General features: G+C 43.0%; 1 protein-coding gene across 2 annotated transcripts; it reads left to right on the plus strand.

Moving 5' to 3' along the window:
• GNG10 (G protein subunit gamma 10) lies at positions 3,591 to 11,450 on the plus strand. 2 transcript variants are annotated; one of them, XM_018052596.1, is made up of 3 exons: positions 3,591 to 3,742; positions 7,351 to 7,482; positions 9,943 to 11,450. In XM_018052596.1, exons 1-2 carry the CDS (start codon positions 3,662 to 3,664, stop codon positions 7,474 to 7,476), a joined length of 207 nt encoding a protein of 68 aa, XP_017908085.1. In that variant the 5' UTR covers positions 3,591 to 3,661; the 3' UTR covers positions 7,477 to 7,482; positions 9,943 to 11,450. The 2 variants fall into 2 exon arrangements, with proteins under 2 accessions (XP_017908085.1, XP_017908084.1); XM_018052595.1 differs by having other exon boundaries at positions 10,502 to 11,450.

The following is a 16,016-nucleotide window of genomic DNA, read 5'->3' on the forward strand; positions in this document are numbered from 1 at the left end:
TGGATTTTTATGGTACATTATATTGTGTCACATTAAGTATAATTGTTAATGTTTTCCTGTTTCTTTTTAGAAAACTGAAGGTAGCAGAAAGAAAACACCTCATTTTATCATGTATTGGAGAAGAGTGATTTAAAGCCTCTTTTCTGGAAGAAATAACCTGCTGTTAAAAGGTGACAAAATACATATTAGGAGTGAGGAATTACAGATCCTAACAGGGAAACAAATGAAATATTTGTCTTTAGAAGGACACTGACATTTCTAAAAGTACTGAGGTTCTTAGAAACAGTGGAAATTTTTATCTTAACCGAGGGGAAAAAAATGTATAACAGTCTCTAACATACTGGTGACCTTTTAGTCTTCATCCCAGATTAAGATTCCTAAAGTATCTTACCCTGTGGCCACCCCACTGCCACAGACTTCTGTTTCTTTTGAGGCCTCCTGTGACTTGTGGTCTTAACAGCTTTGTATCCTCTATTACTCACTAGAGCCTTCTTCGTTCGTTAACTGATTGATTCCGTGGCCCCCTGTTCTCCGTATTGGAATGCTTTCCCCCTTTTGCTTCCCATCTGTCACACACACATATCCAAAGTCTAGCCTCTCCGTCTAAGGTGAGCTTTTCCTAGTCCTTCCAGTCTGTATCTTTGAATTCTTTGCCACATCTTTTTTAAACACAACTTTTCTGTCAACAATTTAGTCCTGTTTCCAACATGTACTTTCATTTTTTTTTTTTAACCTATTTTTTGACTAGACCTTGTGGTGTGAGAACTTGCCACTAGAGGGCTTTAAAATTTGTCAGGAGACAAGAGAAATTCTTTTTAACACCCCAAAGACGGAACACATAGCTCACAAGATGAATAGAAAAAAATGTTCAGCCTCAACGGTTAAGACATCTAAAAGACTTTAAGGCACCATTTTCCATCTATTAGGTCAGTAGAAATATAGAACCACAATATAGCTAAAGAAATAGCTTTCTGGTGGTAATAACTATTGCTATCACCTTTTGGAGGATAAAGTGGAGAAAACTTTTAAAAACTATTTATCTTTGATCCACTAATTCCACTTTTAGGAATGCATCCTGAGGAAATAAAAGACATGCACAAAGCTGTTTAAGGCGGCCACCACAGTGTTAAAGAACAGGGCAGTAGCTGAGTAAATTCTGATCCATTCTGATTCCATTATGTGTGGTATTCATGGAATACCACACAGTCATTAAAAAAATAAATGAAGAGCATATCTTTTTTTGACTGCCCCTGGATCGTTTCTAGTATCAGCATTCTGGTTTTCCTTTGGGAAACTGATCTTCCCCTCTCAGTCTATACAGTTTGAGTGGACTGAGAAACCATCAGTTTGGGTTCCCCAGAGAAACAGACTCAGATGCAGATTTTCATGCAGAAAGTTTGTTGTTTAGTCGCTAAGTCGTGTCTGACTCTTGGGACCACATAGACTGTAGCCCGCCAGGCTCCTCTGTCCATGGGATTTTCCCCCACAAGAATACAGGAGTGCATTGCCATTTCCCTCTCCAGGGGATCTTCCCCACCCAGGGATCAAACCTGCATCTCCTGCATTGACAGACAGATTCTTTACCACTGAGCCACCTGGGAAACTTTGTTGAGGAGTGTCAAAATCAACAGCTGCGGGGGTGCGGTCCAGGGACTGGAAATTAAGCAAGAGAGAAGAGCTGAACTGTGAAGCAGCTGTCATTAAGGCCTCAGATGACCCCCAACCAGGAGCCTGGACTCATCCTTCAAGTGAAAGAAAGTGAAAGTGTCAGTTGCTCAGTCGTGTCCAAGTCTCTGTGATCCCATGGACTGTAGCCGGCCAGGATCTTTTGTTCATGGAATTCCCTGTGCAAGAATACTGGAGTGGATTGCCATTTCCTTTTCCAGGGGATCTTCCCGACCCAGGGATAGAACCTGGGTCTCCCACATTGCAGGCAGACTTTTTACCATCTGAGTCACCAGGGAAGCTGCAGCCTTGACTGCTAACTCCAGCTGAGGGGGCTGGAGTTCAGATCTTTTACATCCCACATCAGTCATTGGATGAGAGCTGACAAGGGGAGCGGTGGCTCTGGTTAAGGGCAGTTTCCAGAGTGACTCAGCTGAGAGGCATCAGCTGCTACTGCTCCCAGCAGATGGGGGAACCAGTGCCTTAGTCCTAAATGGGAAGTTGGGTGGTACCCCACAGCACCCACTAGAGGTGAGGCTGACCCCACCCCACATCCTGCTCCTGGCCAGGTGCAGCTAATCTGAGCATTCCAATACCACACAACCCTTGCCTTCAAATAGTGACTGGTTCAGGGGTGGACCCATGACTCAATAAGGTCAGTGAGATCCATTATGGGGATTTTTGCTGGAGCAATTAGAAAAGATGCGTTATTGCCCTTGGGTTTCCTAGGCTGGGACAATGAAAGCATGGAACTTTCTTCACAGCACTACAGGGAGTCTATTTACCATTGAAGAAAACAAGGCCAACACTCAGAAAAAGCAAAATGAAGAGATGGGAGAATGAGAGCCTTACAGCTATTATTTGGGCAATTCAACCCATGAAAGTCCCTGAGCTTTTCAGTTACTCAAACTAGCATACTACCTTTTTGGATTACTCAGTTTAAGGGGGTTCTGACAAATACAATGGCACACGAGAATAATAAAGGAAATATTCATAACACATTAAGTAAGGGGGTGCTGACAAATACAATGGCACACGAGAATAATAAGGAAATATTCATAACACATTAAGTGAAAAAAAAAAAGCATTTTACATATAAGTAATGATGCTGGTTTTGTAAAACTAATTACTATAAAAAAAAAGAAAATGCAGCCCAACAGAAACAATGGTTACAGTTAGACGACCAGATGGGAATGAGGCCAGCTGAACTGTGTGTTCGGCAAAGAAGTCAGGGTCTTGGATTTTATACTACTTAGGCTACTGACCCTACCAAGTCAACTGGTTGGATTCCCGTCAAAAACAGCTAAAGGGTACTGTAGAAACCTGTTTCTGAAACCTGTTTTGAGGACTTCCCTGGGGATCCAGTGATTAAGACTCCGCGCTTCCAATGCAGGGGGTGCAGGTTCAATTCCTGGTGGGGAGACTATGATCCCACATATGAAGCGGCCTGGCCAAAAAATAAAAATCGAATCTTGTTTCCGTTCCATCGAACCCCACCCACCGACCCTCATCTCCCGAGGATGACAGCTTCCGAGGCTTAGAAGCCTTCGCACCCGGTCCCTTGTTTCTCCCACTCACTGCACACCTCGCTCCAGCCACACAGTCCCGGTTCCGATTCTCCAGGAACGCGTCCTCGCCTTCTTCATCCCGCACGCCCCACGCCCACTCCTGCTCCTCCTAGAAGGAAGCCCTAGGCATCGACGTGGAAGTGGGCGCCCCTGCGTGGGCCGCGCTGCGCGGCTCTGGGGGACAGGTGGGGACGCAGGTTCCCTCTCGGCTTAGAAGGAGAGTTAGGCGTCAGTCAACTCGGGACCCCGAGGTGTCGCGTACCCGGGTTCTGTCATCTGGGAGAGCGGCCGCGTGGCGAGGCCGGGCGCGGGGGGCGGGCGGCAGGGCGGGCACAGCGGCTTCCCCGCCCCGGGGCGGTGCCGCGCCTCCCGGCCTCGCGTCTCCCCGCCGGCCGCCCGCCCGCGCTCTCGGAGCCCAGGCCGCCGCCATGTCTTCCGGGGCCAGCGTGAGCGCCTTGCAGCGCCTGGTGGAGCAGCTCAAGCTGGAGGCCGGCGTGGAGAGGATCAAGGTGAGGCCGGCGCCTGGCCTCGGGCGCGGAGACCGCCCGCTGCAGCCCCGTTCCGCCCCGTCCCGCCGAACGCGGGCCTGAGAGGAGCAGGCCGCTCCCGGGCGGAGGGCTGCGGAGCCGACCCCGGCGCTAGCCGGGGAGCCTGACGCGGTGGGCGGCCCTCAGGACGGCGCCCGGCCTGGCTCGCGCGGCCCGGCCTCTGTGGCTGGGGGTCCGCGCAGGGCCGGGCCCACCCCAGCGCCCGGGAGAGGCGGCGGCGCGGGGACCCGGGAGGGAGGCCGGGTCTGGGGGCGCCGGGGAGAAGCTCCTGTCTCCGCGAGCGCTGTCCGGGACCGAGCGCCCCGGGGCGGTCAAGTTTCAGTGATGCGGGCAATGACTCGGGGTGCGGGGCAGACGCGAGGACCCCAGGAATGGGGGCGACTCGCTGGTGGCCTCCCCTCCCCGAGCTCGGCGGGTGCGGGAGGATGGGGTCTAGGGCTGCGGAGGCGACTGAATGGACGGGCCTCGGTGATGGGTTGATAGGATGCGAGGGGAGGAGGGCACTGCTCGGTTTTCTGGCCTGGAAACGGGATGGATGGCGTGGCCATTCGCCACGGTAGGGGCGAGAGATGGTGCGTTCAGTTTCGGATACGTGGACTTTGAAGGGATGCCCGGGAGGTGTTTGACTGCTTTGGCCGAAGCTCAGAGAACAAAGCTGAAAGACCGCAGGGGAGTGAAAACTGAAGTTCCCGGAGCGTCGAACCCAGGGACCCGCTGAAAGAGACGGCTGTGAGAAGAGAAGCCAGATAAGGCTGGGGCACTGGAGCGCGGGAGGAGAGGTTATCAAAAACTGGGGCCTTAGACAACGTGTCCAGTGTTTAGTCACTTGATAAAAAGCCTCTGGTGTGTAATTGTGTTTACCAACTAGCATATAGCATTATTGGTAGAATGTGTGTGTGAATGAATGAACACTACTGTGATACTTGGTGACCGATAGTGCCTCCACTCTGCACCACGCCCTATTCTATGCACTGAGAATATGCTGATTCCTAGGGGGAAGGGAAATAATAAACGTATTAACCAATGAATAAAATAATTTCAGAAAGTGATGTGAAGATTATATACAAGGTAAAGTGAGAGTTGTGGAATACAAAGGAGGCTTCAGTGACATACAGTTGTAGAAGCCAAATCTAAATTATAATAGGATAGACAGACACTTTTTGAAAAAAAAAAAAAAAATCTGGTGTTAAAGAAGAAACTTTTTTTTTAATTTAGGAAATGAAAAGCTGTATTTTGAGGTTGAGAGGAAGGAACACACTGTATTTTTAGGTCAAGGGGGAGAAACAAAGGGAGGAGAACTGGAGGTAGAGACAGGGAGTCTAAGGGTGCCTGGGATCGGAGGGGCACCTTCTGAGATAAAGGAGGAAGGATATGTGTAAACATATATATTTCCAGATAGAGGCCTAAGAACTTGTATAATGACAAATGTCTTTGTGGAATAGGAGGCTGAGTTTTCTTTTAGGGCAGAAAAAAGGGGAACTAATAGAGTCACAAGAGCTGAGGATGGGGGAGACTGCGCTGTGGGGAATGCCAAAGGACCCCCAGCAGACACGTTCGGAGACACTTTGTGATTCCGAAGACCTAGCTGCTGTGAGATTGATTGTCTTATTTTCCTTCTTTTTCTTCTTTTGTCTCCAGCAGCGTTTTGGCCACCCAGGCATCTGTGGTGAATGGTAGCTGATCCAAGTAGTGAGTTAGCAGGGGAGTTTTGCCAGAAAGGTAGAAATGGGAGTGGAAAGCAAGGAGTCCAAGGGTCTGGCTAGAAGGAGGCTGAACTGAGAAGGAACAGAGCCAGCCTGCCTGTGATGGGCCAGATGAAAAAGGAAGAGATATTCCCCTGGAGGTCAAAGAGCAGGTGTAGTGAGAAGGCAGGAAGCAGCGGGAGAGATTGTGATCAGAAGGTAGGATGTTGGAGTGTGAAATTTCAGATGCGGAGCAGTGTTAACTATAACTGTTGGTGTTGAGGAGAAGGTTGTTTGAGGAGAGGAGCTCAGGAAATGGAAACTAGGATTGCTGGAAATGTTGAGGATGACGTTGGGGCCTGAGATGGAAAGAAAAACTGTGAGCCGGATGTCTGCCTATCCTGGGAAGTAGCTAGGGAAGGTATTCTTATCTACATTTAAATAACAGTTACAGGTGATGAAACTAGGCCCGGAGAAGTCAAGTGAGTTGCTCAGAGTCACGCAGCTTCTTTGTGGGGTGTCATCATGGCAGTATGGTTTAGGGTGCTTGGCAGGATTTTTCTCGGGCAGCACCTTAGGGAGTCACAACCATCCAGGGGTCTCTGGTCTGCCTCATTTCAGGGCTCAGTAACAGACAGATATTCTCAGCACATCCAGAGATGTCTTCTCTTTTGCAGACTTGCTAACGGTAAATAAAGCGGAATACTGGTTTCGAAGCATTTGATAGAAGGCACCCCTTCCCATTAATTGGAACACTCAGTATCGTTCCAAGGACCCTTACTTGCTCTGGAGAAGTCTCTTAGAAGTTGATTGGTCAGCCTGGGCTCCAACCAAGGAAAGAAATATGATTTGAGTGGGAATTAGCCCACTTCCATTGAGAGGATACAACTTCTAAGGTTTGGGCTTACACTCTCCCAGGCCAGAGTCTCTGCCCCTTGAAAGTGCAAGAGAAATACTGACCACTTAATTATTCTCTTATTTTCTTTGCGTATCCTCCACATTAACTTTTTGACCATATTTAGGCTAGCATCTAGTTAGTCCCACTTTTCTGGGGGTCCTAAGAGATAGTTTCTACCCATCATGTATGGAGTTCCCCTGTTCCCTCTGAAGGAGACATAATTAGCATGAGCATAACTGGTTCCAGATTTCTTTTGAATTAATAACTTAGAGTCCCTTGGACAGCAAGGAAATCAAACCAGTCAGTCCTAAAGGAAATCTACCCTGAATATTCATTGGAAAGATTGATACTGAAATTCCATTATTTTGGCCACCTGATACAAAGAGCTGACTCATTGGAAAAGTGCTTTATGTGCATTAACTCATATAATTATTACATCAACTCACTGAGGTAAGCACTGTTACAAATACATTTCCCAGATGAGAAGTAATGTGCCCAGAGGCTGCACTCTTGACCAGTAAGCTATTCTGCTTCAAAAGCATGATGGAGGAACCTCATCACTTGCTTTGAGCAGACTGGATAAGGCTCCACCAAGCCTTGTAAATATTAAAACAGTCTGTTCACATGGCAAATCTGGATACATCAATGCGTGGTTTATAAGTGAAAATTTGTAAAGGGCGCATTAGGATAAGCTACTTCTTTATACTTTGTCTCAAAACCAGGATTCTATATGGGTGAAAAATATGTTTTATCTTTCCTCGGTCGAATAAGCCACTAAAACAAAAAGGCCCTAAATCAAAGTTCATAGAAGTTGTACCTTTCCCTCTTTGGAGTTCAATTATTAGAACTTGCAGCAAAAAGAGACTCTTGGAGGTTGTGGACAGTGTGACCTTTATCAGGTTGTACGGTCATTTTTCAGAGTTTCAAGTGACTGCCGGATGGACCTGGCTGTGAGCAGCATGTCAAGAGTGCGTGTCCCTTTGTTCCAGGTCTCTCAGGCGGCTGCAGAGCTTCAACAATATTGCATGCAGAATGCCTGCAAGGATGCCCTGCTGGTGGGTGTTCCAGCTGGAAGCAATCCCTTTCGGGAGCCCAGATCCTGTGCTTTACTCTGAAGACTGGTGAGTAATGATACCCCAGGCCATCTTGGGGCCATGGGATTATCCTGGGGCTTCCCAAAGGACTTGGGCAACTGAGTTTTACATTTCTACTGTTCTTGAGGGAATTAAAATAAATCCAAGCAAAATGCACAACTTTACCTGAAGGGTGACTCTAATCTGCCTGCTTGTGGAATACATCTAATTAGGAGAGCCTCAGTCCTCCTGTACTAACTCACCAGATGATAATATCCTTATGTACTTGAGCTTTTGAACTGACTTGGCCAATAGTAATTTCTTGTCCTTAATACCGTCTTCTCTGTCCTTACTCCATCCTGGAGTTGTGATGTTGCTTGGTGCTGTCAACTGACTTGTTACTCTTGGGACTAAGGACTGCAAAGGAGACTCGTTCCTGCCACCAGCTGTGGTTTCTTTCCTAAGGGTTTCAGAATGTATTTCTGTGTATTAATGGAGGAACAAATGTAATAACTGGGGAAAATGTAAGTAGGGTTGAAAGAGCCTTAAAAATGTGTTCTTGAAATGAAAACACCTCTTTAAAGGGTAGTCTACATTTCCTGGGTTCTAATGTGTTGTATTGGAGTTTCAGCTTTAGCATCAGTCCTTCCAAAGAACACCTAGGACTGATCTCCTTTACGATGGACTGGTTGGATCTCCTTGCAGTCCAAGGGACTCTCAAGAGTCTTCTCCAACACCACAGTTCAAAAGCATCAATTCTTTGGCTCTCAGCTTTCTTCACAGTCCAACTCTCACATCCATACATGACCACAGGAAAAACCATAGCCTTGACTAGACAGACCTTAGTCGGCAAAGTAATGTCTCTGCTTTTTAATATGCTGTCTAGGTTGCTCATAACTTACCTTCCAAGGGGTAAGTGTCTTTTAATTTCATGGCTGCAGTCACCATCTGCGGTGATTTTGGAGCCCCCAAAAATGAAGTCTGACACTGATTCCCCATCTATTTCCCATGAAGTGATGGGAACAGATGCCATGATCTTCGTTTTCTGAATGTTGGCTTTAAGACAACTTTTTCACTCTCCACTTTCACTTTCATCAAGAGGCTTTTTAGTTCCTCTTCACTTTCTGTCATAAGGGTGGTGTCATCTGCATATCTGAGGTTATTGATATATCTCCCAGCAATCTTGTTCCCAGCTTGTGCTTCTTCCAGCCCAGAGTTTCTCATGATGTACTCCGCATATAAGTTAAATAAGCAGAGTGACAATATACAGCCTTGACGTACTCCTTTTCCTATTTGGAACCAGTGTGTTGTTCCATGTCCAGTTCTACCTGTTGCTTCCTGACCTGCATACAGGTTTCTCAAGAGGCAGGTCAGGTGTCTGGTATTTCCATCTCTTCAAGAATTTTCCACAGTTTATTGTGATCCATACAGTCAAAGGCTTTGGCATAGTCAAGCAGAAATAGATGTTTTTCTGGAACTCTCTTGCTTTTTCCATGATCCAGCAGATGCTGGCAATTTGATCTCTGGCTCCTCTGCCTTTTCTAAAACCAGCTTGAACATCTGGAAGTTCATGGTTCACGTATTGCTGAAACCTGGCTTGGAGAATTTTGAGCATTACTTTACTAGCGTGTGAGATGAGAGCAATTGTGCAGTAGTTTGAGCATTCTTTTGCATTACCTTTCTTTGGGATTGGAATGAAAACTGACCTTTTCCAGTCCTGTGGCCACTGCTGAGTTTTCCAAATTTGCTGGCATATTGAGTGAAGCACTTTCACAGCATCATCTTTCAGGATTTGAAACAACTCAACTGGAATTCCATCACCTCCACTAGCTTTGTTCATAGTTATGCTTTCTAAGGCCCACTTGACTTCACATTCCAGGATGTCTGGCTCTAGGTGAGTGATCACATCATTGTGATTATCCGGGTCGTGAAGATCTTTTTTGTAAAGTTCTTCTGTGTATTGTTGCCACCTCTTCTTAATATCTTCTGCTTCTGTTATGTCCATACCATTTCTGTCCTTTATCGAGCCCATCTTTGCATGAAATGTTCCCTTGGTATCTCTAATTTTCTTGAAGAGATCTCTAGTCTTTCCCATTCTGTTATTTTCCTCTATTTCTTTGCGTTGATTGCTGAGGAAGGCTGAAACTCTAATACTTTGGCCACCTCATGCAAAGAGTTGACTCACTGGAAAAGACTGATGCTGGGAGGGACTGGGGGCAGGAGGAGAAGGGCACGACAGAGGATGAGGTGGTTGGATGGCATCACTGACTTGATGGACATTAGTTTGAGTGAACTCCGGGAGATGGTGATGGACAGGGAGGCCTGGCGTGCTGCAATTAATGGGGTCGGACACGACTGAGCGAGTGAACTGAACTGAATGTGTTGTATGGGGTCTCAAGTCATATTTTCACTTTTTATTTTTTGAGAGGTCAGGGCATAAATTATTATTCTTTTGTGGCCAGTATATTTCAAGTTACATATTCTCAGGAGTGTTTATGGGTTCTCCAGGTGGCGCAGTGGTAAAGAATCCGACTGCCAATGCAGGAGATGCAGTTTCGATCCCTGATCTGGGAAGACCCCCTGGAGTAGGAAATGGCAATCGCTCCAGTATTCTTGCCCGGAAAATTCCATGAACAGACAGAGGAGCCTGGCAGGCTACAGTCCATGGACTCACAAAGAGTCAGGCACAACTGAGTGACTGAGCACACACATACACAAGGGGTGTTTATACAGGAAGTAATCATCTTAGATCTTTTTTCATATACTTGAAAAGGAAATTATTCACGTTAATAAGAAGGAAGTAATAATACTATTAGGTGCTATTGTATCTTTTAATGGAAAATGTCTACATTTCTGATGTTAAAATAATAGTCTTATGTTGGCATAGCATTTGTCTTTTTACAAAGCACTTTCCTGGATGTTACTCATTCAATGGTGTGGTTTGGATTTTCTGACATTAACCTGTTACTTTCTACTTTGAGAACCCTAAAGTGACCTATGAAATAATGAGTAGTTAATTTTATGTATAAATCTTACTAAGTGAAAACCTACCAAATTTTCTTTACAGTAGAGAAGAAGTTTGCTGAAGAATGCTTTCAAGCACAAACTGATGAATGACTGCCTCCAAATTTCAAGAAAACACTTCTCTAACCACAGGACTTCTAGATGTTTCACAGGACCTTTCCTGTGACCTGGTCCTTTAGCCAACATTCTACAGAAACTGATGTTTCTACTCAAATAAGGAAACTGGGTGAAGGTGTAGATTTTAAATAATAATGGCCTGATTCTTTGCTGAAGTGCTTTATACTTAAACAAAAACCTTACCGCCAAATATACCAAGATACACTTCTTTCATTAAGTGAATTACTAGCGTTTCTATGCCTGGAATGTTATATATGTTTTATTTACTAGATGTTTACATTTTGGGAAGGAAAACAGTGTTCTTTGTTAAAAAATTGAATATTCGTTATTTGCTGTTCCCAACTAAGATCTTTATACCATAACAAAATTTGCTCTTTTCTCATGAATTTATGATTTCTAAATGAAGTCAGGCAAGTATAAAATTGGGGGAAGAATGGGCTTTGTTAATCAAATGATGTCTTGATTTTTCTAAATGAGGAGATTGTTTCATTTTCAACACTAAGCATGGGATCTGTTTCTTAGCAGCCTTGTTTGCAAAGATGAATGTTGTTTTCTGTATGAGACTGCCCCATCCAGTATATGAAGCAGGTTTGATCTTCGTCTTAAGTTCCTCTACTTTATAGGGGTGGTTTTACTTAAAAAAATATACTAAATTATTTCATTTTTAAATGTGATCTACAGAGCATTGCAAATGATTTTTTTAAAGTAATGTGAAAATATGACAACCTAAATGAATTTTTAATGTCACAGCTGTATTATTTTGATGATGTGCCTTTGATTTAATTTGGGACACTTAAAAGAATACTTTATTTGTGTTTGTTTTAATCTTTGAAGAACTTGGAAATAAAATTTCTGCTTAATTTCTACTAATGACAGCAACATTTTATGTCTTATTTTGTTTTAAGGCTTCATAGATTTTGTTTGCTTGGGCGATTGAGTGCTGAAAGTGGGAAGTGAAATTTTTGTTTACAAGTCCTTGTAGAATTTTGTGAAAAATAGGTATAATATGCAGAAATATCTCAATTACTGGCAACATTTGCTCTTTGAGATAGCTATGTATTCTTGTTGTTCACTAGCTAAGTTGTGTCCAACTCTGGAACCCCATGGACTGCAGCATGGCCTGGCTTTCCTGTCCTTCACTATCTCCTAAGTTTGCTCAGATTCATGTCCATTGAGTCAGTGATGCCATCCAACCATCTCATCCTCTGTCGCCCCCTTCTCCTCCTGCCTTCAATCTTTCCCAGCATCAGGGTCTTTTCCAGTGAGTCGGCTCTTCGAATCAGGTGGCTCAAGTATTGGAGCTTCAGCTTCAGCATCAGTCCTTCCAGTGAATATTCAACATTGATTTCCTGTAGGACTGACTGGTTTAATCTCCTTGCTGTCCAAGGGACAGTCTTCTCCAGCACCACAATTCAAAGGTATCAATTTTTCAGTGCTTAGCCTTCTTTATGGTCCAGCTGTCACATCCATACTGGAAAAACCGTAGCTTTGACTATATGGACCTTTGTCAGCAAAGTGATGTCTGCTTTTTAATACACTGTCTAGCTATGGATAAATCCATGGATAAATGGGGATATCTTTGAACATAAGTAGTGTTACAGTAGAGAATGTAGAAGTTATTAGTTGGAACTCCTTTAACTTCTAGCCACTAAACTTCCAATCTAAGTGATCTAAATCCCTTCCATGGGATCAAAATTCAGATGTCCCTTTTTTAACCCATTTATTCATTCTCAGGATCTGTTTGATCTTCTCTGAAGTGTCATATTATCAATTGTCCTTTCTGTCCTTTATCTTCAACTTCTCTGTTGGATTCTTTTTATTAGCATTTAAACATTTTCTATTCTCCATCTTAACAACAATAAGCATTTAGAAAAGTCTCCATTAAAAAACACATTTTCAGTTATAAAAGATGAGTAAGCCTTAGAGATCTACTGTTCAGCACAGTGCCTATAGTTAAGATTGCTGTACTATTTACTTTAAAATTTGCTAAGGGGGTAAATTTTATGTTAATTGTTCTTATCACAAAAATAATAAGGCAGGAAGAAACTTTTGGAAGTGATGGGTAAGTTTATGGCATAGATTGTGTTGTGGTTTCATAGGTATATACTTATCTCCAAACTCATTAAGTTGTATACATTAATTATGTACAGCTTTTGATGTGTCAGGAAAAAAAAAACACCTCTTGATTTCACTTTCCCTTTGGCAAAAACTTGGTAAGATAGTACAAGAAAAATATAGACATCTCATATATGAATACAGTTGTGTCTTAAATATAAGCAAATCAAGTTCAGTAGTTTATCAAGAGAGAAGATACAAGCTGACAAAGCTAGTTCAACATAAGCAAAGCATTGTTATTCTTTACATGAAGGGTTTAAAGAAGAGAATTTATGCCAGAAAGTCATTTGATAAAATTCAGTAGTTGTTCTGAATAAAAAAAAAGAAATTATAGATGATAAAGGCAGTTTATTAAAACCAACAGTAAATTTCATATTACACGGTGAAATGTGGGAGCATTCAGTATATTAGAAACAATCAAGATACTTTTTTTATCACCACTATTATTCAGCATTACGTTGGAAGTCTTAGCTAATGCAATAAGATGAAAAAATGAAATGGTGTAAACATTTAAGAAGTAATATCTGTATTTATGGGTTATATAATTTTATACTTTGAAAACTCAAGAGTTTAGTAAAAAGAATATTTGAATTTATAATACAGTTTAGGAGGGTGGCTAAATATAAAGTAAATATAAAAAAAAAAGTATTTTCTACACAGACAATAGTTAAAAATGGAAATGGACACATCTTTGTAAACCAACTATAATTTTAAAAGTAGAAATGGAAACTGTATCCCATTTCTACTTTAATGACAAAGCTATAAAAAATACCGAGAATTCATTTAACAAAAGTGCAAGAATCAAATAAAAATTTTACCAATGTTTATAGAACAGAATCTAAAATTTCAGGATTATAGGACGATGTCATTAAAATACAATCATACTAAAATTTATATAGATTTATTGGAATTCCTTTTTTATTTTTTAAGGGATGCTAGTTAAAATAACTGAAAGTTTATATGGAAAATCAAGTGTCCAAGAATAGCTTTTAAAACTGTGTGTGTGATTGTGTATAAAACATGGTAGGGTAAAACTTGCCTTACCAGGTACTAACTTACTTTGAAACTGCTGAATCAAAATGATATGACTGAAAAACAAATTCAAAAGAAACAATATTATTGTGGTCCTAGGAATAGACAAATAGATGATTGAATTGATCATAATAGTGCAGAAGTAGGCCTGATTTTTTTTTCTCCCTATTCAAGGGAAACAAATGGTGTTGGCATTATTGGCTATCCATTCAGAAGGAAATAAAATTGGGCCTGTATTATACTCGGTAAAAAAATTCCACATAGGTTAAAGAAAGGTGATACAAAGGCATCAGAAGAAAAGTTAGAATAGTAGTATAACTTCGAAGAAAAGTTAGAATAGTAGTATAACTTCAGGGTAAAAGAGGGCTTCCTAAAAGCAGGAAACCCAGAAATCAAAAAAGAAAAGAGGTGTATAGTTGATCAAATTAAATGTAAACAATTTAAATAAGCGAAAGTATGAAATTTAAAATTCTTGCACAGGAAAAAACAATAAACCAAATAAAAAAGCAAAAGCAGAAGACATGTTTTTTCTGCTTTCATTTGGATTGCTACAGTTTGCACTCCCCATCCCCACCAACCCAGGCTACTCCCACTTACTATAATTGTTGGATTGTTTGCTTTAGGGCAGGCTTATTTGGGGAGAAAAACCAGACTCTTACTGTGAGAGGCAAAGAGTGGGACACCCTGGTGTTTGTGCCCAGTTGTATGCTGAGTCTCAGTGACAAGGGAAGGAGTATCACCTCGCCCCCTACAATTGCAAGGGGCAGCTGATGTTCTGATGAGTCTGACAAAGTTTGGGCTGGGCCTAGGAACTTGGGGGTAAAGCCACTCAAAGGTCCTCAGAGGTGAGCATCACAACTACCAGTCATAGATCTAAGTTTGGGCAAGTAACTCCCCTTCAAACCTAAAAAAAAAACTAATGGGGAAATGCTCTGAGAGAAAGAATGGAAGTTTCCATGGCAAGAAACTGGGAAGTTGGGACTATTCTAAATAACTTCATGTGATGTGTTTGGGAGAGGATCTTGGAGGCTGGACTGACACTTGTAAGCCCCTAATAACGGCCTTTCCAGACCCATCAGGCTTCTATGGACCAACCCAACTGCTTCAGTTGGTGCTGAAGCAGAGCTCATTTGCTTTATTCTCTGCTCCTAGGGTACCAACACAAGACCTCTCAATAATACCTCTGATAATGGGCTTCCCAGGTGGCGCAGTGGTGAAGAATCCACCTGCTGATGCTGGAGACTCGGGTTAGATCCCTGGGTCAGGAAGATTCCCTAAAGGAAGAAATGGCTCCCTGCTGCAGTATTCTTGCCTCTGATGGGCACCAGCACAAGAGGCTGCTCCAGGCCCAGGCAGAGTGAATGTGTCCTTAAACACCAAGCATCACTGAGAAATGCAGGCAGAAGGGCTCAGGTGCTTTCACTGCGTTTGGTGAGGAGGTAGAGGGGTGTGTGTTGATAGCTTGGCCTAAGCTTGGCTCAGTCTAGGGCGTTGAAGAAACTCCTTTCCTCTGCAAGCTGATTAAAGATGGGATCAAGGAGATCTGCAAGCTGGGAAGACAGCCTTACCTTGGTATAAGAGCAAACCTGCTGAAACTTTAAGAAAGTACAACAGAAATTCTAAGAAAATTTCCAGAAATAGTTTCTCTTTGAAGTCTCTACCCTCCACATACTCAAGCAAAACCAAACATCCTATATATAAATACAAGTGTAGTAAAAGAGTAACAGAGTTGATGTAAAGTCGAGCCTGCTTCCAAAAGGAGGATGTGTATCAAACACTGAAGAGAAATCAAGTGAGGTGATGTCTGAATGTCCATTGGATCTCAGAAGGTAGAAATCAGTTTTGGTAGTAACAGGATGACCATTTCAGAAACCAGGAGAGAGACAGGAAGAATGTGCCTATGGTCTTCAACCATTTTTGCTAAAATAATGTTCAAAATCCATGTACCTCCATTTTGCTGGTGGTGCTCATTTGCTTTATTCTCTGCTCCTAGGTTACCAACACAAGACCTGCCTCTCAATAATACCACTGATAATGGGCTTCCTAGGTGGCACAGTGGTGAAGAATCCACCTGCCGATGCTGGAGACTCAGGTTAAATCCCTGGATCAGGAAGATTCCCTGAAGGAGGAAATGGCTCCCTGCTGCAGTATTCTTGCCTCCCTTGCAGTATTCTTGCCTCCCTTGCAGTATTCTTGACTTAATCAGTAAGTCACATCCAACTCTTGGTGATCCCATAGACTGTAGCCTGCCAGGCTCCTCTATCCATAGGCTTTCCCAGGCAAGAAAACTGGAG

Source organism: Capra hircus, chromosome 8 (genome assembly GCF_001704415.2).
Source record: "Capra hircus breed San Clemente chromosome 8, ASM170441v1, whole genome shotgun sequence".
Lineage (NCBI taxonomy): Eukaryota > Metazoa > Chordata > Mammalia > Artiodactyla > Bovidae > Capra > Capra hircus.